Source organism: Gossypium hirsutum, chromosome D02, assembly GCF_007990345.1.
Source record: "Gossypium hirsutum isolate 1008001.06 chromosome D02, Gossypium_hirsutum_v2.1, whole genome shotgun sequence".
NCBI lineage: Eukaryota > Viridiplantae > Streptophyta > Magnoliopsida > Malvales > Malvaceae > Gossypium > Gossypium hirsutum.
In genome coordinates, this window is record NC_053438.1 from 11181558 (window position 1) to 11206981 (window position 25424).

At 32.5% G+C, this 25424-nt stretch overlaps 1 protein-coding gene and 1 long non-coding RNA gene across 2 annotated transcripts; one reads left to right on the plus strand and one right to left on the minus strand.

The window, feature by feature from the left end:
• The first annotated feature begins 17830 nt into the window (after positions 1 to 17830).
• LOC107910421 (bidirectional sugar transporter SWEET1) lies at positions 17831 to 20361 on the plus strand. The gene is made up of 6 exons (XM_016838256.2): positions 17831 to 18525; positions 18615 to 18651; positions 19172 to 19267; positions 19441 to 19720; positions 19795 to 19914; positions 20003 to 20361. Exons 1-6 carry the CDS (start codon positions 18492 to 18494, stop codon positions 20192 to 20194), a joined length of 759 nt encoding a protein of 252 aa, XP_016693745.1. The 5' UTR covers positions 17831 to 18491; the 3' UTR covers positions 20195 to 20361.
• A 491-nt stretch (positions 20362 to 20852) lies between these two features.
• LOC107908358 (uncharacterized) lies at positions 20853 to 21631 on the minus strand. The gene is made up of 3 exons (XR_001686996.2): positions 21410 to 21631; positions 21272 to 21325; positions 20853 to 21121 (listed from the first exon to the last, which is right to left on the minus strand). It is a non-coding gene; the product is annotated as an uncharacterized lncRNA (long non-coding RNA).
• Positions 21632 to 25424: the final 3793 nt, after the last annotated feature.

Sequence of the window (25424 nt, forward strand, 5' to 3'; positions counted from 1 at the left end):
CCAAGAAAATTTTGGAAGAAGTCCATGAGGGTATTTGTGGGACGCACGCCAGTGGTTTCACGATGGCCAGACAGATCATGAGATTTGGGTACTATTGGCCCACCATGGAAGGAAATTGTATTGATCATGCCAGGAAGTGCCACAAATGCCAAATTTACGGAGACAAAATACACGCACCTCCTTCACCTCTTCACGTCATGACCTCTCCTTGGCCGTTTTCCATGTGGGGTATGGATGTTATTGGGCCAATATCACCAAAGGCTTCTAATGGGCATCGCTTCATCTTCGTAGTAATTGATTACTTTACCAAGTGGGTGGAGGCTGCTTCATATGCAAATGTCACGAAAGCAGTAGTCAGCAAATTCTTGAAGAAGGAGATCATTTGTCGATATGGAATGCCTGAGAGGATCATATCCTACAATGCGATGAACTTGAATAATAGCACAATAGCTGAAGTTTGTTGCAAATTTAAAATTAAGCATCATAACTCATCGCCGTATCGTTCAAAAATGAATGGTGCAGTGGAGGCGGCCAATAAAAACATTAAAAGAATTGTGGGGAAAATGACTGAGACCTACAGGGATTGGCATGAGAAATTATCATTTGCTCTCCTTGCCTATCGAACATCTGTTAGAACTTCTACTGGGACAACGCCTTTTTCTCTGGTTTATGGAATGGAGGCAGTATTACCCATTGAAGTTGAAATCCCTTCTCTACGGGTGTTATCTGAGCTACAGTTGGATAAAGCCGATTGGATCCAATCTCGGTACGATCAGTTGAACCTAATAGAGGAAAAGAGGCTAAGAGCTATTCACCATGGGCAAATGTACCAGAAACGAATGATGCGAGCCTATAATAAAAAGGTTCGCCCCCGAGAATTTCGTGAAGGAGACTTGGTACTAAAAAAGATTCTTCCTATGCAAATAGATTTTAGAGGAAAATGGATGTCAAATTGGGAAGGCCCTTATGTTGTAAAGAAGGCCTTTTCTGGTGGAGCTTTGATCCTATGCGAGATGGATGGCAAAAGTTTACCAAATCCTGTAAATGCAGACTCCGTCAAGAAGTACTTCACTTGAAAGAAAGGGGAACTAAAGTGAAAACCCGTGAAGGGCGCTTTGCTTCCTAAAAAAAAAAAACAAAACAAAAAAAACAAAAAAAACAAAAAAAATAAAAAAAAACTTTGGAGAGGCTAAGGTGAAAACCCGTAAAGGGCACTTTGAGACCAAAGAAGGTTTAAGTCGAAAACCCGAAAAGGGCGACTCAAGTATTGGGCAGGATTGGAACATCAGGATTTGAGCGGATCAAATTTTGATCGGGGGGATATGACGATCTTGCTTTACTTGAACCAACAAGAAAGGATATGCAACGTCTTGAAACATTGACAGAGTATTGCAGATCTCCTGAACACTTGTCAAACTCAGAAGGGTCTTCGGAAAGTTTGTACAGAGAAACTCAAGCTGCGATAACTGGGGCACCTAGTTCTTATGTGTATTCTTGAAAATACATTCTTTTATTTTCTTTCTTTCTTCCTTTCTTTTTGTGAAAACACACATTCTCAATCCACTTCTTTGTTGCCTTTCTTTCGCCATCTTTGATGTTTTATTTGAGTTATGATCAGAACCGACTTTATTCTTATCCATTGTTATGACCTTTTTGCAAACATGTTGCATTGGAATAATGATTAATGGACTAATAAAACGTTCACAAAGGAAGTTTTGCATATTACTCTGAAAAGTTCTAAATAATATAGGAACCTGAAACAGGACTATTGTTTAGAACACGCCAATTTTAAAGGTTGGAAATTTGAGAAGGAAGGGTCCAAGTTTGGGCTCTCTCTTTGGATTTTGTCGTCAAATGCATTGATTGAACAAAATGACAAGATGTTATGTTAATGACAAAGCTAAATAAATAAGCAAGCAATGATTATCAGGCAATAGGAAGAGGTTACCTCGGAGAAGAGATCCTTCATTTGCACATGAGTACGACACCTTGAGAATGGTGTGGGAAGCTAGAACGATTCAGGTCATGTATCCTCGAATAGTGATAGGAGAAGATTGAGGAAAAGCCACATATTTCTACCCTTGGATTACAGTGGGAGAATGATGGTACAAAATTTAGCACCCCAATGGATTAAACTTCAAGGTTCACAGTAGGGGCAACCTGGCTAAATGTTTCTTCAGAAAAGCCAGTCAAGCAAGAAGGCGTCGTAGCACGTTAGTCACAAAGCCTTAATAAACTTCGAGTAATGACAACCTAAGCGGGATCATTCTCGGAAAAAAATAAAATTTTACATCATGCAAACACCATTCACACATGTCTAGTTAGGAGCATTTGATTCATTTAGATCATGCCATCCTAATCATTAGGCATAATCAGGTTCATTATACAGGTCATCTTCCCTAGAGAACAGATCAATGAAGACATCAGATCCTGCTAACTGCGAAGCAGATCAAAGATAGAAGATCTTGCCTTCCTGCATCGACAATTAAGTAGATCGAAGAATTTCAGATCGTTATCTCCCTGAGATTACAGCGGAGTAGATTGAAGCTGGTAATCCTATCTCTCTGAGATTACAGTGGAGCGGATTAGAATAAAGGATCTTATCTCTCTGAAGTTACAGTAGAGTAGATCGCACCAGGTCCTATTTCCCTGAGATTACAGTGGAACAGACCGAAGAATTTCAAATCTTATCTCCCTGAGATTACAGCGGAGCAGATTGAAGCTAGTAATCCTATCTCTCTGAGATTACAGTGGAGCGGATTAGAATAAATGATCTTATCTCTCTGAAGTTACAGTAGAGTAGATCGCACCAGGTCCTATTTCCCTGAGATTACAGTGGAACAGACCGAAAAATTTCAAATCTTATCTCCCTGAGATTACAGCGGAGCAGATTGAAGCTAGTAATCCTATCTCTCTGAGATTACAGTGGAGCGGATTAGAATAAAGGATCTTATCTCTCTGAAGTTACAGTAGAGTAGATCGCACCAGGTCCTATTTCCCTGAGATTACAGTGGAACAGACCGAAGAATTTCAGATCTTATCTCCCTGAGATTACAGCGGAGCAGATTGAAGCTAGTAATCCTATCTCCCTGAGATTATAATGGAGCGGATTAAAATAAAAGATCTTATTTCTCTGAGGTTACAGTAGAGTAGATCGTTTCAGATCTTATTTCCCAAAGTGGAGCACATTGAAGATGGCAGATTTTACCTCCCTGTGATTATAGTGGAGTACATTGAAGCCAGTAATTCTATCTCCCCGACGTTGTGGAGTGGGCCGAAGCGCCAATGCCTATACCTTTGAAGTTGCAGTAGGTCGGATTAAATCTATCATAGCCAGTCTTATCTCCCTGACGTTACAGTGGAGTAGACTTAAAACCATGAATCTCGTCCCCCTGAAGTTGTAAACAGAGTAGATTGAAGATACAAGTCAGACATCCCTAAAGTGCGATGGATTGAAGCGACAAGACAGTGGACTGGAATGAAGCCACTTGAATAGAAGCACTAAGAAGTCAAGACTCGGCGAGACCGGGCAAAATTAGTCTTTCTTCGTCTTTGCTCTGTTATCGTTACACGATAACAAACAAAGAGGGGCAGCTGTACAGCCTAATTTATGCCCGGGCCCAACAAGCAGAGACCCAAGGATCAAATCTACCCAAACAGCCCCATTACAAGCCCAAATCCAAACAAGCCCATTACAGCAAGGCCCAACAAAAGTCAACATAGGGTTTCAGCTTTTCTGAAACCCTAGCTAAGGCGCCGCACGTCCCTGGGGGCTCCTAACGTCTACCGCCGCTCTAGTTTCTGCCACCGACGCCACCAGCTACTCCCATCAATTACCTGCAATGACAGCACGCAAATCAGAGGCAAAAACAGTGCAAAATAATAGAAATAGATAAAAATGTATTGTAATCGGCTATATAAAGAGACAAAGAAAATGTAACAGGGGTCTTTTTTTTGGAGATTGAACAAAAAACAACTTAATAAAAAGAAGAAAAAATTGAGAAGGTAGATTTCCTTTCTTTTCTGTTCTGGCGTTTCCTATCTTTTTTTTCTTTATTTATTTTTGTTTGTTACACTACTCTTTAAAAAACAAAAGCAAAGGGGAAAGAAAAGGACCTATTTGTTTTCGAAGGCCGGCGTCGGAGCCCGTCTTCGTCGTCGCCGGTGGAGGAGGAGACGAACGGTCTCTCCTCGTTTTCGGGTCTTGGGCTCGTCTTTCTCGACATTTCACCATGGATCTGTGGTCTAGAGGCAATCGGCTTCGAGGGGGACTAAAAAGATCCGATTTTGTGCCTCCGACCATCGTGCACGGTGGTCGACGGAGGGTGGCCCGATGATCGGAAGCGGCCGGATCTTGGCCGGCCTTGGGGCCTTGAGAGAGAAAGCTCTCTATTTTTTTAGAAAACAGATGAAAATGATATTTTTGGGCATTTGTTTTATATTTATACAAGTCATAAAACGGCGCCGTTTTGAGGCCCTCTTGACCCGCGCGGTGACCCGACCCGGGGGAAGGATCCGCGTGTTTTCTTTAAATGGTATAATTGCACGCGCAGTCCCTCAGACTTTGCAACGCGTTGCAATTTGACCCTTGTTTCGTTCTTTTCTGTTTTTTAATTTAACCACAAGCTTTTATTTCTGTTTCAATTTTGACCCTCTGCTGTACTGCGTTTTGGGGCTTCGGGGTATTTACCATTTTGGTCCCCCTTTTTCGCGCATATTACATTTTGATCCTTTATTCTGTTTTATTTTTTATTTCAGCCCTGAGGTTTCGTTCCCGTTTTGAATTAGTCCTATTATTATTATTATTACTATTATTATTACCTATTTATTTATATTGATTTTATTTAAACTTCCGGTACATATATATATTTATATATTTTACAACTTATGTACCTATATATATATATCTATATACATATTTTCATTTTCATAAATACATACATATTTATATATAATCTTTATAGTCTAAAATACACCCTTTTTATATATATTTTTTTAATCCGCATATACAGACACATTTTCAATATACTTTTAGTATGTATATAAATTAACGTATTTATTCGTATACATATGTATATTTTCATTAGTTTTAAACTTTAGTTTGTACATGTATACTTTTTCTTTTATTTTCCAATATATATACACTTACTTTTTATATGTATTCTTTTATCTTCGTATTCCATAGTTTTATAACCTATATGTACATATTTTTATATATACGCATATTTATTTATATTATATAAAATATACTTTATATATTTTGTTAATTCATGTATACACATATTTTAGTTCATGCCTATATATATCTTTTCACACTTAATTGTATTTGCTATTTATTTATTTCATTTTTTATTATTTTGAATGAATGATTTAACTTTATTTTGTTATTATTTTGAATGAATGATTTAACTTTATTCGTTTTTTTATTTTGTTATTTTGTATGTTGAAAGTTTGATCGTTCATGTTGATTGCTATAGCTTGCATCGTTTTTATATTTTCATGTTCATTATGATTTTTGCCATGCATAAATAATGTAATTTGCTTTCACTATAATTTTGTACTTTATTTTTACTCGATATAACAAAATTTATTTTTTAAAATGGCATTTCATGTTTGGATTCGAGAAAATCGTGCCCTAACTTACTGGGTTTCGATTCTCTCGATAAATCTAAATGTACGAATCTTTCTAAACTCAAATTTTAGACGACCTCGGGATTAAAAAATCACGTCCTAACTTACTGGTCGTGATCTCATTTTTAAATCCGAGATGGCTAAAATATCTTTTAAATAAGCATTTTTCATTCGCGTATCGAGAATTTGAGATATCGTATACTAACTTACTGGATATGATTCTCTTTCTCGATTAACGTGAAATATATTCCTTTTTCCGAAAATTTTCATTTTAATACAAGGATCGTATTTTTAGTTCTTTCAAGTTCCCAATTTTCGACATCAAGACATTAGATAATCAACTAGGTACCAATTTCTGGGCGTTACGAGGGTGCTAATCCTTCCTCGTACGTAACCGACTCCCGAACCCATTTTCTAAATTTCGTAGACCAAAACCGTTGTTTTAATAAAATCAAATTATTTATTAAAAACAACCCTTTTCCCAGGTGACCCAATCACACCTCAAAAAGGATTGGTGGCGACTCCCTTTTTCATTTTCAAAACCCAGGTCGACCCCGTTTTCCATAAAAAAAACAGTGTCAACACTAGCCATTGGAATGGCTAGTGATAGTATGGTTAAAGTAAATGTATGAGGTTATACTATGTTTGATATGTAAGTGTGCATGATTGGTATTATAGGTTTAAATATGCTTAAGTAAGAATATGTTCAATTGAGTAAGTTGGATATTTAAATCAATGTCATGATATATCATGCATAAGAATTTGGTTTTGACTTGGTTTAAATGTCTTGGATTGGTTGGTGAATGTGCTTAAATGCGGTTGTAGGTGGTAGACCAATTGGGTGAGAAAAGTGGCTTTGAAAATGGTCTATTTTCATCCACATGGGTAGACACACGAGCGTGTGTCTCAACCATGTGTGACACATGGCCATGCACACGAGTGTGTGGTTTGGCCATGTCTCCCCTGCACCTAATTTTTAAAAATTAAATTGTCCACACGGCCTAGCACACGGGCGTGTGATTGGCCATGTGACATAAGTCAGAGAGTTACATGGGTAATGACACGGGATGGGACACGGCCGTGTGCTTCATATCAAATGCCTACACGGCCTGGAACACGGGTGTGTCACTTCACACGGCCTGGCCACACGGGCGTGTGTCCCTTGCATCTAGGAGAAATTTTTAAAATTTCACGAAAAATTCTCTGAGTTCTCGATTTAGTCCTGATTTGTTTCTAACTCATGAATTGGGCCTCGAGGGTCCATTTAAGGGACAATATGATTGAATATGTCTGATTTTGGATATGAATAGTAAATGATACGATTTAATTATATTTGATCTGTAAACTTCGGTAATGCTTCGTAACCCTATTCCAACAACGAATATAGGTTAGGGGTGTTACAAATATGAAATGCTAGAGCAATTAAATAAAATTGCATATGATGTTTATTTTTCTTGTTATTTTTATTAGTAATCCTATTATCGATTACTTTATTCAACTAACATATTACATATGATAATTTGGTTTTAATTTTATTACTCATTTATAATTTTTTTATCGTACTAATGATTTTTATAGTAATTAATATTTTTAAAAATATAAATTATATAATTTTGTAATTAGAATTTATAATTATAATTTGTACTACCAAACATAATATAGGAAATTGTGATGTACTTACACTCTGTTAGTCAAACACATCTAAGGAATTACAATATTTTTGTAACTACAAGAGAGTGTAATTATACCTTCATTCAACCGATTGGGACTTAACTCGATTGGCATGAATATTGTTGTCAATGTAGGAGAAAGTGAGTTTAAGTGCGGTGAAGCACATTATCCTCATATTTATGGGTTGAGAGGAGCTACGGGTAATTTTAAACATTATCTTAAAAAGAGTAGATATGATTAAAACTTATAATGAAATTGTTCTTATTTTATGCTATTACGATTTGATGGTATTATAAGTAGAACTTAATTAAATTTATTTTGTACTTTGTAATGACTTAGAAAGGGAGGTATAGCAAATTATAGCATCAAACTTACGTGATTCACTTGAATCAAACCCATATTATGTTTTCTAGATAGCTTCCAGCATTTCAGCTTTTTGAACTTCAAAAATGAATTTTCATGCATGGACATTATTATAGTCAACATTGAATTTAATTAGGCAGCACAATTCAACACATATTATTAACTATGGATGGATGTCACGAAAGATATGATAAATAACCAGATCAAATGTTAGGATTTATAATTTAATGTATAATGATGATTGATATAATTTACTTTGCCATAAAAGAAGAGAAAAAGAAACGTGGCATCGAGAAGTTAGAATTTGAAGTTTGGACTTGCCCTTCTTCTTAGGCAAAAATCAAAGGGAAAATAAAGAAGAAGGTCATTGCTTTAATACATGCATCCAATTCCAGCAGCTCCATTGAGATGGTAGCTAGCCATGAATGTCCCACCGTCCCTATCCACCGTTTCAATTATAAATTTCAATGGAGTTTTCCACTTCCTTTGCTTATATATATAAATTAGTACGGGTAAACTTCTTCACAAGTTCTCATTTAGGTGTTGGAAATAATTTTTTTTTTCAAATTGAGTACTGCCATCAACAATTATTTTCATTTTAGTCACCTAACTTTAATTAATTTCTATTTTAGTTACTCATTTACTTTTTGAAAAATATATTTTTTCTAAAAAAATTTTTGATTTTTACTTAAAATTAAGTTATTCAGCTGTAAAGATGAAAGTTAATTAAGTTTTTCTTGATAATTCAATTCTTTGTAAAAACCCATTTTTATCCTGGGAAACCTAGGTTCCCCCTTTTATGGAAAGAAAATGAAAAATTAATTCTAAAAAATAGAAAATAAAATTTTTTAAAATGATAAAATAATTTTTCCCTCTAAAAACCTAAGTAATCTTTTGTAATACTAGAAGCTAGCTTTTCCCTTTTCCTACAAAAAACTAAAATTAATTCTAAAAAATATAAAGTAAAAGAAATTAAAAAGATAAATTGGTTTTATCCTATAAAACCGAGATAGTTTCCTGTAAAATCCATGTTTTTTCCTTTACTAGAAAAGAAATTAATTCTAAAAAAGAAAATATAATAAAGGAAATTAATAGGACAAAATGGTTTTTCCATGTAAAAATTCAAGTTTTTTTCAAAAAAATTTAAGTTTTTTCCTTTTACTTAAAAAAACTAAAATTAATTTTTAAAAAGATACAATGAGTTAATAAAATAAAAATTTATTAATATTGGGTGAGTAAAATGAGCGTACAATAACATGAAATTAATGGCAGGTGGCCAAAATAAAAACTTATTAAATTTGAGTGGCTAAAAAGTAAATGATTGTTAGTGGCAATGATCAATTTGCAATTTTATTTTTACTTTCGATGTTCAAAATAAAAACTTTTAAACTTGAGTGATCAACTATGAATTTACCCAATTAATATATATTTCAAGTAAAGAAAAGTTTTGTGACAGGCAGTCTTTCAGCCATTAATCACTTTGGAAAGAGTCCTTACTTGGAGGGTAATGCAGCCTTTCTATGGCCTCCAATTTTACTTAGGTTACCTTTAAAATTTTGAATTTTATTTATTATGTAAATAATAAGGAAGAAATGGGTTTTTTAGATAAATAATTTAAAAAAAATTAAAAAATTATGAAAATGACTCTAGCACTAGATTATTTAGAAAAATGACCTAATTCCTATAATGTTAAAGGATATTCATGGAGTTAATATGGTGGAGGCAATAAATTGAGTGATCTTCTTTCTTTCAAAAAAAATGAAAAAAGGAAAAAGAAAAGAAAATTATAAAAATAATAGGGTGAAATTTTTTTTTGTGCCATCACTTCCCAAGGCGACACCCATATAAATTTTTTGTATTTTCCCTTGTATTTCTAGAGTTAATCGAAAAAATATGCATTTTTTATTATTTCTGGTGCCGCCTCCTTTAATGGAGGCACCAAATTGGATTATTTTTTTTTGGTGTCGTCTTCTTCTATGGAGTGACCAATATTTGTTAAAAAAAAATTCTCTCTAATGATTACTTAAGATGTGGCAGCACCAGTATTATTTTTAAGATTTTTTGGTGCCCCAGACACCCAATACTGCACCCCTGAATATACCAATTTAGTGCCGCCACATCTCAAGTAGTCATTAGAGAGAAAAAAGTTTTATTTTTACAAATATTGGTCACTCCATGGAAAAACGCAACATCATGCAATTTTTTTAAATCCAATTTGGTGCCTCCATTAAAAGAGGCAACACCAAAAATAATAACAAAATATATATTATTTTTTAGATTAACTCTAGAAATATAAGGGAAAATACAAAAAATTTATACGGGTTCCATCTTGGGAAGTGGCGGCACTAAATTTTTTTTATCCTATTATTTATGTAATTATAAAGCGATGATTAGATCATTTTTGGGGGTGGTGCTGCCGTGAGAAGTGAAGGCACCTTTTGACACAGTAGAAATTAAATTATTATTTTTAAATAATCTAGTACTAAGGTCATTTTCATAAATTTTTAATTGTTTAGGATATTTATTTAAAAAACCCGATGAAATATATATGTTATGGATAAAATAGTTGAAATTAATATAATATATATTAGAAACATAAAAAATAATATGAATTTGCCAAATTTAAAAATATTTTAAGAATATCAAACTCATTACTATATTAGCATCTAACAAATTCATAGATTTGAAAAATCATCATGAATATTACATTTCTAAATAGTTTACACTATTTTTAAAATCTAAATCTAAATTTTAAAATATTAATTTCCAAACCCCAAAATTTACCTTTTTTTTAATAATATTTGGAAAATTTTTAAATGTAGGAAATAATTTTCTAAAAGAAAATCCAAAATCACAAAAATATAACCTCACGTTGCAACAATTATTTAAATTTTTACTCTCAAATTGAGTAATGTCTCCACGAACATAAATGCTACCTTGGAAAGAGTCCTTCCTTGGAGGGTAATGTAATCTTCAAACCCACCCAACAAATTATAATATAATCAACCCTAATAATCATTCATTTATTTGTCAAAATTTTAGTTTTAAATTTTGGAATTGATATTGGTGAAAGTGTTTTACTTGAATATCACTCTTGATTTAAACAAGATTAAGCTTAGACTGTAAAATAGATGAAATCACTTGTGATTATACAAAAAAAAATTATAAATATAATTAAATTTATTAAAATATAATTAATAGATATTTTATGTAAATTTTAAACCTTTTATTGAAGTAATATCTTAGTTAAAATGTATTATTTTTATTTTATTTAGGAATAAAATTAATTTTACTAAAAGTTGAGACAAGATGCTACTGTAGAAAAATAGTTTACTAAAAATGTACTTCATACTTTATGGCTGTTGTTATAGATGACAAATTGTTGAAGGAAATCAACTCCTCCGGGAGAAGTCTTCGAAATGTTATTCTCGAAAAGCCGACCTGATTCCTTAACAATGAAAGGTATTGTCCCTTGAGGGAGGGTTTTGCCCCCATTTACAGAGTGTTGTGTACAGCTCACGGAGAAGGCGCCTCGACCGCATATCCACATTCAACCACCCACCAAAAGGCAACATGAGCGTCTCTCGCCCTTTGTGGGATTTGAACACTAAGGGGGGCAAAACACTCCTCAAGAGATAACACTCCCCAAAGACGACACTTCGAAAATTTCTTCCACAAAAATCTATCCCCTCAACAAAAATAAAACATAAAAAAATAATTTTATAACCAACTTAATTATTATAATAAAATTTATTAGAGAAGTTAGCTGCCATATAGAAGAGTGAATGTAGTAATAATGGGTTAATCTTGGAGTTGAAACCTAAATAACCCCTAGAGCTATCTCTTGACAAAAAAATGTATGTATAACACCAATGATCAGTTAATGAAGTGTCTTAATCTGATCCAGCAGGCTAGATGCTGAGGTCCCCCTCGATCACCATTGGAATTCAAAGGGTCATTTTGTTTGATATTTTATTATATCAGCTATTTTGTTCGGCCTCCCGTGATATACATTAGTTCATGCATGCATGAATACTGGGTTTTCCAAAGCTGACAAACGGTGACAGTTTCTTCATCCAATGAATTGGTTCCAAAATCAGTAATCACATCTCTGAAAGACCATCAAATTAGCATTGTTTCACTTTCCTAAATAGATTCCACTTTCTGCTTTTCATTCAGTAAAATCATTTACACGTGCGAAAGTTTCTATTTTATACAATTCACACGAGCTCCTTTCCTTACTATTATTTAAGTGTTTTATTCAATTTGTGTTGAGTCACCAATTCGGTTAGAGGAATTAAGAAAATATTTTTTTATAATTAAAATAATTTATATTATTTAAATATATTTTAATCTTTTCATTTTAATAAAAATCAATTAAAATATACATATGGTGGGATTTGAACCCACACCATTTAGATTAGTAAAATTTTAAATTTACTAGTCAACAAAAGTTTCATTTTGCTATATTTTATACATTTTTATTTTAACATGCATAATTTATTATCTCTATCAGTTGTATATCTATAAATACTATTTTTTAAGTGTTTTACTAAGTTGGTGTCACCATCAACTAGGTCACCAACTCGATTAGAGAAATTATAGAAATGTCCTTTCGTAATTCAAATAAGTTATATTATTCGAGAGTGTTTAGTCTTTTTCTTTTTAACAAAAACCAATAAAAATATGCATAAGGGGGATTTGAACCCACGCCATTTAGAATAGTAAAACTTTAAACTAACCACTTAATCAAAGCTTCATTTTATTATATTTTATGCATTTTTATCTTAATATGCACAATTTACCATCTCCATAAGTTATATATATGAATAATGTTGTTAATTGAGTTGGTGTCACAGGTTAACTCGACACTAACTCACAATTTATGACAGCACAATGATAAACATTCGTAGTGCATTTAGTATTGTTAATATGATACATTTATGTATTTAAATTTTGTTTTATTCATTATTTAATATATTTTTATTTTAATATTGTACATATTTCATTTATTATTATGATTAATTAGCTTCAAACCATACAGTTCATTAATTATTGTATGTTATCTTTAAATAAACATCTATAATAATAATTTAATCTATTTTTTATTTTAATATTGTACATATATTATGTGTTATTATGATTAATTAATTTCAAACCATATGTTTTATTAATTATTACATGTTATTTTTAAACATACATCTATATTTTAAATTTGTGGTTTCCACACATATATATGTGATAGGATTTTTAGTTTGATTAAAACACTTAGCGTGTTCTCATATTATTCTACAATATTTTAAATATATTTTTTAGAAATTTATTTGATTCGAAGTTAAAAAAAAAACTCTAGAAGTAAAAGGTAAAACATTAATGTTTTCTTAGATGATATTAAAAAAAATCAAAATAGACTAGAATATGATTCACTCACAATGTAATTGAAAATAATTATATAAATAATTGAGTTCAAATCTTATCAACGATGTTTTATTAAATTTTATATAATTTAAAATGATAAAAATATCCTCATAGTGATGTTTAAAATTTTATAAAAAAAAGGAAGAGTTTTCATAATTGCTTTGAATTGGGACTTAATTGATAGACAACACCAATTCAGTTAGCCCTTTAAATATAGTACTTAAATACATGTCATTTATTTAACCCTATTTGTGAACTTAAATTTTTTTACTAACAGTGGACACAATAATAACAATTTTTATACTGCATTTGCATCATGTAGTTATGTTACAAATAATGATTAATATTTGATACACTACTATTGGAAAATTTTAATTCCATAAGCAGGATTCAAATATGATCACATGTTTTATTTTTTTTAGAATATTTTTATTTTACTACATCCTTAAAGAATATATATTACCCATTTAATTTTATTTATAAAAATTTTAAACTCCACTAGTATCATATAAAATAAGTTTCCTCCCTCGTTGATTGAGTTTTAGTTTAGTTGGGACTATGGCTATTGCAATAATTAAGTAGACGTGTGTTCGAGTGCGCTTAAACATGTCTTTTCCTCTAGTTGAAGGGTGGGGATAGAGAGTATGGATAGAAGTGGGCTTTGTATAAAAAAAAATAATTTTCCTCCCCCTATTTGGGATAAGTTAAGAGTATATGGTAAAAGTACCATGGAGGCCCCTATACTAGGAGTCAGATTACATTTTGGCCCCTCTACTCAAAAAATGGACAAATTAGCCCTTTTACGTTAGAAAAAAGTGCAAATTGGATATTCTGTTAAAAATTCCGTCCAATTTTTCTATTAAGTGATGATATGAATTTTTTAATTTTTTTATGTAAGTGACATAGGGAGGCATATACTATTATTCTCTGTGTTGGCAAGTTAACTTATTAACTGATTGCTCTTGTTCTTAGCTAGACATTAGATACATACCATCATCTCCGCTGAGGGACAAAGCCAGAAAATTGCTTTCGAGGGAGGGTAGAGATGAATTATAAATGATTGGGGGGAGGTTAAAGCACAATTTTACCATTATACTAACATGTAATTCCATAAAAATTTAAGGGACTAATTACAAATCTACCATTTTTGGGGCCGTCCCTATCTCCACCTACCTATCCATGTCAACGAACAACTCAACCATTAGCTATTTTATGTGTTATCGAAGGAGTGATTGTTGTCGGTGGTCACACTTTCGTTGATGTTGCTCGAATTCCTATTACTGTAGGAATTGTTCTTGTAGGTTCCAAAATTTTTCTTAGAGCTTTGAGACTTGTCTAGTTAAGATTTCTAGTTCAGAACTTGGTGTCTTGGAGCTGGCGAAGGGTATTTGAAATAAGGGTTATAATATCATGGAAAATGATTGTATTAGGGATATATTGTTACTGACTAAACAGACTGCAAGGATCATGGTATTGTCGGCCAAAATTTTAGTTTTCTAGTGGGATTTGGCTACTTTGGCTAGCTTGGTTTTGGTAGTTGGGGAATCTTGGTTGTTCGGAAAGTTAGGGATGTTCAAATTGTTGGGGAAGTTGTTGTTGGGAGTAATCCGCTCTCTTGATTGATTTTGAAGGTCGGGAGTGATTTTACGTTCACCATACCAATTGTTGATACAAGGAGGAAGTTGTGGAGTTTTGTGATGATTCACATAGTGGGCAAAGAGCCATAAGAGGATTGAGCTAGTCAGAATGCGAAGGTTGAGAAAGGAGTGGGGAGAATGAAGAGTTGGTAATGCTTAAAGGATGAGTGTCTTAGCTCTTTTCTTAGTGTTAGCAAACCTTTTAAAGGATTCTTTTGTTATAGTGCCCAAGGTGCGAAGTCTTGTCTATGTGTTAATTTTAGACTTTATGAAATTTACCCCGCTTACTAATGTTTTGTCATAGTAGGTATAACTTATCATGTCCAGGGATGGATATGTGTGATATGTGAATGATAGATATCATGTCTGTGTTAGGCGTGTGATCCCATCAGTTCGGGTTTGCAAGGCCTTGTGCTCGTGGGTGTTCTAGCTCGTGAGATGTCTCCTTAGACAAAGGTGTTGACTTGTGGGGTTGTAGGCTTGTGAAAAGGGCTTGTGAGGTGCAGGTATACATCATTGTAGTTAAACTTAATCGTTTTTAGTATATATACTTTTGAAGTTTTGAAATTTCAATCGTCATCCAAACATAGTTATTAAAGTCATGAAGTAAAATTTTGGTATTTAAAAAATCTCATGTAGCAAATATATTATCACATATGTAATGCCATGTCAACTTGCTTTTTCCATATAATAGTTACAAAAGAAGCCACATTATGTTAATTAATGAATTTAACAGCTACTTCTTGAGTCAAAACTAAAAATTTAAAATTTGAGAAGTATAGGAATTAAAGTTGATCAAATCAAAACATATGATTATATCCACAATTAAGAATAGTATGAGACTAAGAGTAGAATTTGACCTAACAAATTTAAGTGCTACCATTTAGGTTAAAATTAAAAATTTAAATTTTGAAAAATATAGAAACTAAAATTAACCAAATTAAAATAATAATAAAAACCCTAAATTTGTAACTTTTACATAGTATAGAAATTAGTAACCTACATTTTAAAAGGATATATAAATAAAAAAATCAATAAATTACTGGTGAAGTGATAAAATAATTTCAAATCTAAAACTAGTATCAACATTTTTGTGTACAATCTCCTATGAAACTCATCCCCTCCCCTTCTGTCTGAGGTTAAAAAAGTTCGAGAGCGGTGAGAGAGTGAGTGTGGGTCCTAAAGTAAAGAACAAAATATGTCATAACTCATATATATATAAATAACCAAACCGCACTGTTTGTAGCAGCCCATCCACGGCATGGCCATCTGGATAAATGGGGTCATTAATGCCGAGGAGATAGGGTTACTTCCCTTCCTCCCTATTTTCACTACTCAATATTTCAACAACGACAACCATAGCATTTAAAGTCCTTTAATCATCCCTCAATTTGCAATGTAAAATAAAATTTAAAAAAGCAACAAAAAGGGTAAAAAATAATAAGATTATAGTTGCTTAAATCGGATAAGATAAATCGATCAAATTAATAATTGAAGTAGAAAATTAATTGATCGTAATATGAACTGAGATAAAAAATTAATTGAGTCAACTGTTAATTTTTTTTAATTTTTTTTAATTTTTTATTTAATTAAAATAGAATTAAAAATCACATCCATTGAAATGAAAATTAATTAAGTGAGGGGTTCAACCATCTATTAATTTCAAAAACCACAAATAGGATATCAAACTTGCAAGAACCAATTTCGATAATTAATATATTAAATATATAAATATATTAAACTTATATGACAAATTATTAATATATTAAATTTATATAAATACAGATTAGGACACATTCTTTAAGTGGATGAGAATAATTATCTAATAAATTTAGTAGAAATTGAAATAAACGTTAATATAATTTTGATTGAAAATGATAAAATTGAAAGAGTGAGCATTAAAATATCTTTAGTTTAATCTCACCACATACATATAATTTTATAAAAAAAATATAATTACCTTAAAATAATATTTGTTCATTTGTAAAATGAATGGACATTTGATAATTTCACAAATGAGTTAAGAGCTGGTTGAGGGTGAAACAAATGATAAGTTAAAAAATTGTGATTATTTGAGTTGAATCATTGTTATTTTATTTTATTTTTTTATGATATAAAAAATAAATATTTGTCGAGTTATATAGATCAGTGATTAAATCTCTTGTTAGATACCTATTTGATATGGGTTCAAACTGTGTGAACCTATCTTTTTTTTAATAAATAATAAACATCACTAAGCGATTACAATAAAATCATAAATCAAAACCCAAATTGTCCTTTTGAATCAACCTCTTATAGCTTGAAGAGGGATGGAGAATATCTGGATACTTATGAAACTTGGGCAGCATGTTTAGCCATAAAATATGCAACTTCAATGTGAGCTCTGGGAATGTGACGGATCCGAACTTTCTAATTTCGATGCAAAAAATGTTTAACCCCAATATTATATAAAAAAATATTTATATTTAAAATAATGAAAATAGCGTAAAATGTTGATACTTGCATAGTCTCTCCTAACCGCGCACTCAAACCCATGTCCTCCAATATTGACAACAATGTCTATGCCGGTTAAAACTCAATTGACAAAACTCGTTTATTTTTTAATTAAAAAAACATTTAATTTTTTTTCTTTTTTCTCTTTTGGTCCTGATTTCTCAAAAGAAAAAAGAAAGAGTAAAATCTAAATCTAGGATATGATTATAATTATAATTAGAACCTTATGTCTCCCTCATAAAAGGTTGATTAGGTTAAAGATGTTCAAAGCCCATATGAAAAGTAAATCATGATTAGTTACTTAATCTCTTTTGTTAGGAAGACTAAATAATTAGTCTGTTTTATTCAATTACTCATAAATTATTTATTTAATATTTTTGTTAACATCATGCTTTGAGTTTAATTTTGGATAAACTTGATAAAATAACACCACAATGAATATTTCTTTTTTGCGCAATAGTTTTATCGTAAAAATGTGATTTTTTAAATTAGAAATAAAGTATTTTTGTATATCAAAATTAGGCTTAATATTTATAAATTTATATTTAAAAAATAGGAATAAATAATAAAATTTCATTCTCACCTACTTTTACGAGCGTAACATTATCCAAATGAAAGAAATAAGGGAAATTAATTGATTCCTTAAAACAACAAACCTTGGAGACTGTATTTGTTTGAGCTATGGGTTGTTCTTCACGTAACTTCATTTCTAGTCATCCTCTCCTAACTTTCCTCTTCATTTATTTGTCCTTTTTTCTCCCTTTGCATAATTTATTCTCCCTTCTTCCAAATCCCCATTTCATTCAAGTATAAATATTGCATAACATTTGATTAAATCACTATTATGATGTCACTGTTCAAATCACATGGACTTGTTAAAATTTCATATTATCTGTAAAACCAAAACAAGTTAAAGGGGGTAATGTGAATAAATTGAAAGTTTACGTCTTCGAATCCGTCCAATATCACTGTCAACAAAACCGCCTATATCCAGGTTCCAGAGCGATATCAATTTACCATGGTTTCTCCAGTATAAGAAGCAAGCAGAAATGGACGCTTCTCCTTACTAGGGGGGGGGGGGTCCTTTGGATAAGATCAAACACCACAACATATATTTTCTTTTTTACCGTTTTCCAGTTAGTTTTCAACAGTTTTCTCTCTTCTCCCTTCTTCCCCTTATTTTCTATATAAACCGCCTTGCCTTCCTTCTCCATTTCCTTTCTTCTTATACTTACCCTCTTCACTCTGAATATTTGGGTTTTGGTTAAGGTTTCAACAATGGAGGTTTTGCATTTCGTGTTTGGTGTTTTTGGTGGGTTTTTCTGTTTCTTTTCTTCAACTTTGTTTAATGTTTTTTTTTTAATTTATGGTTTTTTCTGTGGTGTTTTTTTTTGGGTACAGGAAATGCCACTGCTTTGTTCCTCTTCTTGTCTCCGACGTATGTATAACAAAGCAACTGTTAAATTATTTTCTCGGGAAACAAACACACAAAGACTAATCTTTTCTTTTATGAGTTTTGATTTTAAATGTGAGAACTTTAAAACGGTTCTTCTTCATCAATGGAAGAAGAACAAGTTTGATCTTTTCTTTTCTTTCTTAGCCAGTTTGTTGGTTATTGGAAACACATGCAAACAAAGACTAATTTTTTGCCAGTTTCTGGTTTTTGGAAACCAAGTTGAATCAACAAATATATTATTTCCCCCCCAAAGAAAGGTGAAACCATTTGTTTTTCTTAATGTAGAAATTCATGTTGGTTTTTTTTTCTTTTTAAAAATATAATTTTCCTCCATTTTCTAGTCTTCAAAATGGTTATAGGTAATACTTGTTCACTTTAAATTTTTCTCTTCTCTACACATTTTGGGTATTTTAAAAAAAAAAAAAGAAGAGAAAATTTCAATTACCATTCAAAGATTGATTTAAAACTAATTATTTTGTTAAATCATGTTTAAAATTTGAAGGATTACATTTAAGAGGATCATTAGAAGTAAGTCCACAGAGCAATTCTCTGGAATTCCCTATGTCATGACCTTGCTTAACTGTCTCCTCTCTGCCTGGTGAGTTTTTATAATATTTTTAGATGATGTCAATTTCTTTTTTGGAACTCCAAAAGTGTGAAGAACAAATCTGCTTTAAGTTTGTTTTAATTATCTAGAAAAAGTTAAAAAGCAGCCTTATCATTCATTTAAGGCAAATCTTCATTTGTGGTTTGTGACAAATTTTCCCATAGGTATGGCCTTCCCTTTGTATCTAAAAACAACATCTTGGTATCAACAATCAATGGGACTGGTGCAGCAATTGAGTCCATTTATGTATTGATCTTCATCATCTATGCCCCAAAGAAAGAGAAGGCTAAAATATTTGGGCTTTTCACTTTTGTTCTCACTGTTTTCACGGCCGTGGCACTCATTTCCCTCTTTTCCCTCCATGGAAATGGCAGAAAGCTCTTTTGTGGCCTAGCTGCCACCATTTTCTCCATCATTATGTATGCTTCTCCACTTTCAATCATGGTAAGCCTCAACCTTACAAAAAAAGAGGAAACCCTTTTTCTTTATTTGTGCTAATTCCATCCCAATCATTACAGAGGCTGGTGATCAAGACCAAGAGTGTTGAGTTCATGCCATTTTTCTTGTCACTATTTGTGTTCCTCTGTGGTACTTCATGGTTTATCTATGGTCTCCTTGGTCGTGATGCTTTTGTTGCTGTAAGATATATGCCAAGTTCTTAAATCTCATATATTGTTTGTGCATCAAAATTGAGAGGCCTGCCATTGTGGTGTTGTTTTTTTCCAGGTCCCCAATGGGTTTGGGTGTGGGCTAGGGACCATGCAACTCATCCTTTACTTCATCTACCGCAACAACAAGGGGTCTCAGGAAATTAAGAAGCCAAGTGGTAATGGAACAAGCATTGAGATAGGTGAGAAGAAACCCCGCCAAGACAAGCAGCAACCCAATGGCAAAGTCCCTCAAGATGAACAAGTTTAAATCTTTTGTTTCAAATTTCAGTTTCCTGCATCTTAATTTCTTGTAATGAATTGCAAAAAAACACAGGTTAAGGATGTCAAAAATTGACAATTCCTTGTAATGAAATGCAAAATCAATTTGAATATGCCAAGAAATACATGAGAATGGGACCGTGAAGTCTTGTTTTATTTTGGGCTAAAAAAGTGTTTTAATTTCTTTGTTGAAAACGACCTTTGGATTCTCTGATAAATGGTTGGGCGATTCAGGTCCATGCAATAATTGTCATGGTCCAGAGTAGAATTAAACAGAATCTTGGTTTATTTTCAACATCCCTTTGGACATTTAGGAAAATGCATATGTGTTGAAATCATATTTCATATAAACAAAGTAAGCTTTACATTTTCTTTTATATAATATGGTATACCATAATTTTTGGTCTCCAGAGTTCACCAAACTTCAATCTTTGTGTTTACATTTTTCTTTCTATGAAATTTGGAGCAACTGCGGCCTGCTTTTTTGGGGGAAAAACTTCCATTTATGAGTTTATTATAAAATTGAAGGCATATGGTCCGAATATAATATATGTTTGAATCCATATATTATTTCACTCATGTTTTTATTACCAAAGGAGTTGATAAAAAATTATAATTTAAAATTTGTTTAAATCAACAAATATAAATATCCAGAAGATGAAAAGGTTTTATTTAACCGAAAAGCCAAGAGCACAGCATTAATAAGGTCATACAATACTAATTAATTACTATAACATTAAGTATAGTAATTATTAGTAATATTTCCCATGCTGCCACAACCAAACCAACATGAAAATAAAAAGCAATACATAGGGATATCGGGTGACACAATTACGATAGAAATTTACAGGTTGAATTTAACGCATCCTTTGCCACCTACTTTCCCTGCAATTTTCTTCGCCGGCTTTTCACCAACCTGAAACTCAATTCCAAACCAAATCTATGTATAAATTGAATCTTTCCAACTACATTTGTTATGTTTCGGGTTCGAAACTTTTCAAGTGTAGCTCAAGGTGTTGGTGGTACCTAAGAAAAGCTATCTATTGTAGTTTCCGGGATTACTTACTGGTGGCGCGGGAGCTTTTCCTTTTCCTTTGGCGGAGGCTTTGATCACCGCAGCCTGAAAAGGAAATGTAAATTTTAGGCTTAGAAAAGATTGAGTAAATGCTACCTGTACATATATTCAAACAGATAGATAGAATACCAATGCAGCTTGGTATTGCTTCTTGGTTAAAGTGAGAGGTTCATCCATCTCAAACGATGATGCCCTTTCAAGACTCGGAGAGGGTTGCCTTTCCATTCTTCTCCTTTCACACAATGGATCACCCCACCAGCTAGCTCTCTACTTCAAGCTCTATGAACCAAAAAACAAAAAGACAATAACAACAGAAAACTTGTTTTTGCTAAGGAATTAATTGTGGTTTGTTTAGTAATTTATTTGCTCTTTTAAAACAACAGTTTCAGAGGAGACAAAAGAAACAAAGAGACAGAGAAAGCGTCCAGCCAAAGTCACCATGCAATCGACGTCGTGGCAACCATGAGCGACTGGTTTCAACATTTGGCACCTTTCTTTTTTTCTTTTTTATTATACGGAGTTCGAGAATAAAAACACAAGTTATACATGAATCAATTGAAGAAATAATTTTAAATTTCAATCCAAGCATTGGTCCAGTTGCTTATTTTCTCTTTTAAAACGTATTAGAACCTTTATTTAGGTGGTCGGTTTCTCTAGCCAACTTTTTCTTTTCAAATAAGGCCAGAAAATCTTTGAATGGCTCATGAAATACATACATGGCTAGAGCACTGCCAAATTTGAATTATTGTTAAATAAATTTTACCTGAAATTGGAAGAAGCATTAAGCACAATTATAAGTCTTTACATACCAAAATAAATGGCAATTGGGATATCTGAACTGCGTGTGAATTTCAGTGAGGAAGATTAATAAGGAACAAAAATCTAATCATCCCAACATATTGTAAGAATATTTTAGATTTTATTTCGACATATATAGTATATGCAACAAATTAAAATTTCTTTTTTTTTTGTTTTTATATGTGACAAAATTTTCCTTTCGAGTGCGTTTCGACAAAATTTTGTATTTAATATATTCAACAAAATAGGTACGACAAAAAAGAAATCGTTAATATACTCCACAAAATGTTCGTTAGTTTTTGTTATCATACCAAATCCTAAAAATGTCGTATGTATCAATCGATAGTGTTAAAAACAAACTTTATAATAACATTTAAAAATGGAAAAGAAAAATTCACTGGTAAACATTCATCACAAACATTTTCTTTTAAAAGATAATAATATATATATATTAATTCATCATAATGTGCTCTTCCATAACGCCCATATGCATATATCATAACAAATACAAAGGCACCAACAACATGGTAGTGAAAGTTGAAATATTTAAGGCAAAGCTAGCTTCACTGGTGAAGTGATATCATAAAGCAAAATTATAATAGAAGAACTAAGCTGGCCATGGGAATGGCACTTTGGGTTGAGTTCCAGCTGCTGCTTCATCAGATTGGGTGGCTGAAGTGCTTGCTTCCCCCTTTGCCTTGCTCTAAATAGACATGCATTATAGAACATAACCAATTCAATAATAATATATGCTTCTATTTTAAAACTAAATTCATTTGTATATCATATGTCTCTCTCAAATACATACCCTCTCAAGTTTCATTTTAAATATGATTGAACGCATTTCCACCGCAGCTGCAGCCGCTGCTAGCGCCGCCGCCTGTACATTATATAAAATATAAAAGAGAAATGCAGTCACATAATATATATGCATGTATGTATAAAATAATGCAGACCTGAGCTTGTTTGTATTGATCCTTGGAAAGGGTCTTAGGTTCAGGCTCTTCTATAAGTGGCAGCTTTCCAAAATCCTTCACAGGAGGTTGATTTTCCATTGGCTTACCTTAAGAAGATGGGCAGACAGGCAACAAGGTAAAATAGAAGATGAAGCTTGAAATTTTTGGAGTTTGGGTTTGGCTGAATGTACAATTGTTGAGGTGAGATGGTTAATTAGAAGAAAACGTGGCGATTGATGAATTCAGCAGGGTATCTCTGCCACCATAAACTTCAACTTTTTCGACACTATTGATCCCATTTCTTTTGTCTCCTTCCACAAATGTGTAACCGTATGTTTTTTTCCTCTTCCTTGCTAAGCTACTTTTATCGAATTTCTCCTTAGAAAATATATACCTTCCATCACTCAACTCTATTCGAAGAGAGTGGGATACAAATCACTTGATGGCCTATCTGTTATAGATTAAGGGTTCGAAACTTGCCATGCAAAAATTCTTCAATTCTTTTTTATGATTTCACCTTTTCTAGCACTACCAGGCACACCACTCTATGAAGTCATTTCAGGAACATGACCTTTCAGCAGAGTCGATGGACTTAAAATCTCAAGGCTACAATGGAGTATAGACACCTTGAGAATATATCAAACTTGTTGAGCAAGATCCATTAGTTCTCAGAGAACAACATTTCTCAAACTTCTCGCGGCAGAGTTAGGGACAAAGTTTAAACATGTTCAGGGAAATTGAGATAAAATTCTAAAATTTTGAGCGGCCAAATTTAAAAATTTTATTTTATAAGGGCTTAGATGATGTAATTACATTTTTAGAGGGGCTAAAAATATTAATTTTCATTTATTGAAATGATCAAAGAGCTTAAATTGAATTATTAATACTTGAGAGAGACTATCGAGGAAAGCTTTTCATTTGAGTCAAAAGGGCTAGGCCTTTACTTGCCCTCGACTTCGTCTTTAGGTAGAGTCAGCAAACCACAACAATAGTAACGAAAAAGAGATGCATAACTCATATATGTTGTAATGACAATTATAGTTAATTAATACTTGCAAAAAACAAGAACTTAGATTTAAATTTCGTGTAACTAAAACTAAATGCAAAATCATTGATAAGTCTTTGATGTACTTTAGTCCTCTGTCCTAACACTCCGATAGGACTGAGAGATTCTATTGCGACTATTTTAGGTGTCTTAATGAAGGAGGTTCCAACTAATGATTTGGGTTTACTGCTTATGGTAGGAAAGAATAAAACTAATGCTTTTAAGCAGTTAGTACATAGATTGCATAAAAGAATAAAAAGTTGAGCTTAAAGGATATTGTCATATAGGGAAAAGGAAGTGTTTGATAATCCCTTCTTCAGTTTGCTTCCCACTTATGTGTAGGTTTTCGTGGGATGGAAAAAGTGAAGATCGAATATTGGCCATGTTAGCTTAAGATTCAATAAGAAACCTGAAAGGGTTGGGGGCGCTTGGGCTTTCAATATGCAAGGTTTTTTAACTTAGCCTTAATGGAAAGTAGGTTTGCTGACTAGTTTTGATCTGTCGTAAATTGATATGTCAAATTAGACTCTCTCGAGTACTTAATTAGCTTGTTTTCAAGTAGCTTACGAATCTTTCAAATGATTTTTATTGATTCTTAAATTTTAGTATTAATGATAGTTTTTCTTAGATTTTATCTCTTTTGAGACCCAAATTGTCAAAACTATGACATTGAGAGTCTAATGATTGATTTGAGCTTATGTAGGGAGACAACGACAGCCAAATCTTGAGAAAAATTGCATCTGACGTGGGTGTCGCAACACTAACACCAAGATGTCACGACACAAAGCCTCCATCACCTCAAGGGTGAAAGACTTCACGAGAAATCAACTTGGAGCAGTCTGCCAAGGATGTTGCGACACTGAAGGTGTTGTGTCACGACACCAAGCTTCCAAGGTCGCAATATTATTGAAGGTTGTTGAAGTGAAAAATCCATGGCCATTACCGAGGATGTCACAACACCAGCCAGACAATGTCACGACTTCGAGAACCTGTAAGTCAAGATTGTGCCTACTGTCGAGGATGTCGCGACACCAAAGCTCTAGTGTTGCAACACTAAAGTCTGATGGGTGAAAAACTGCAAGGGAAATTTTGTATCCAAACAAGCTTAAGTCACTTTTCATTTAAGGGCATAATTTTCAGTGTTAGGTGAAATGTTTTTATAAGCTTTTGACAATAGATTTTGGGGGGTTGATCATTGTAACAACCTATTTTTTAGTAATGTCGAAAACGTGGTTTCAAAATCCTATTTTTGATTAATAATATTTACAAGTCTATTTTAGTATATTATTGAATTTTGATTTACGAATTTTATTAATTTGATATTTAATTAAGGTACAAGTGTAAC

Coding starts and splice junctions, on each gene's coding strand:
- LOC107910421 (XM_016838256.2), top strand. CDS start 18,492: ATGGAGGTTTTGCATTTCGTGTTTGGTGTTTTTG. Junction 19,721..19,794: donor CTTCTCCACTTTCAATCATG/GTAAGCCTCAAC, acceptor CAATCATTACAG/AGGCTGGTGATCAAGACCAA. Junction 19,915..20,002: donor GTCGTGATGCTTTTGTTGCT/GTAAGATATATG, acceptor GTTTTTTTCCAG/GTCCCCAATGGGTTTGGGTG.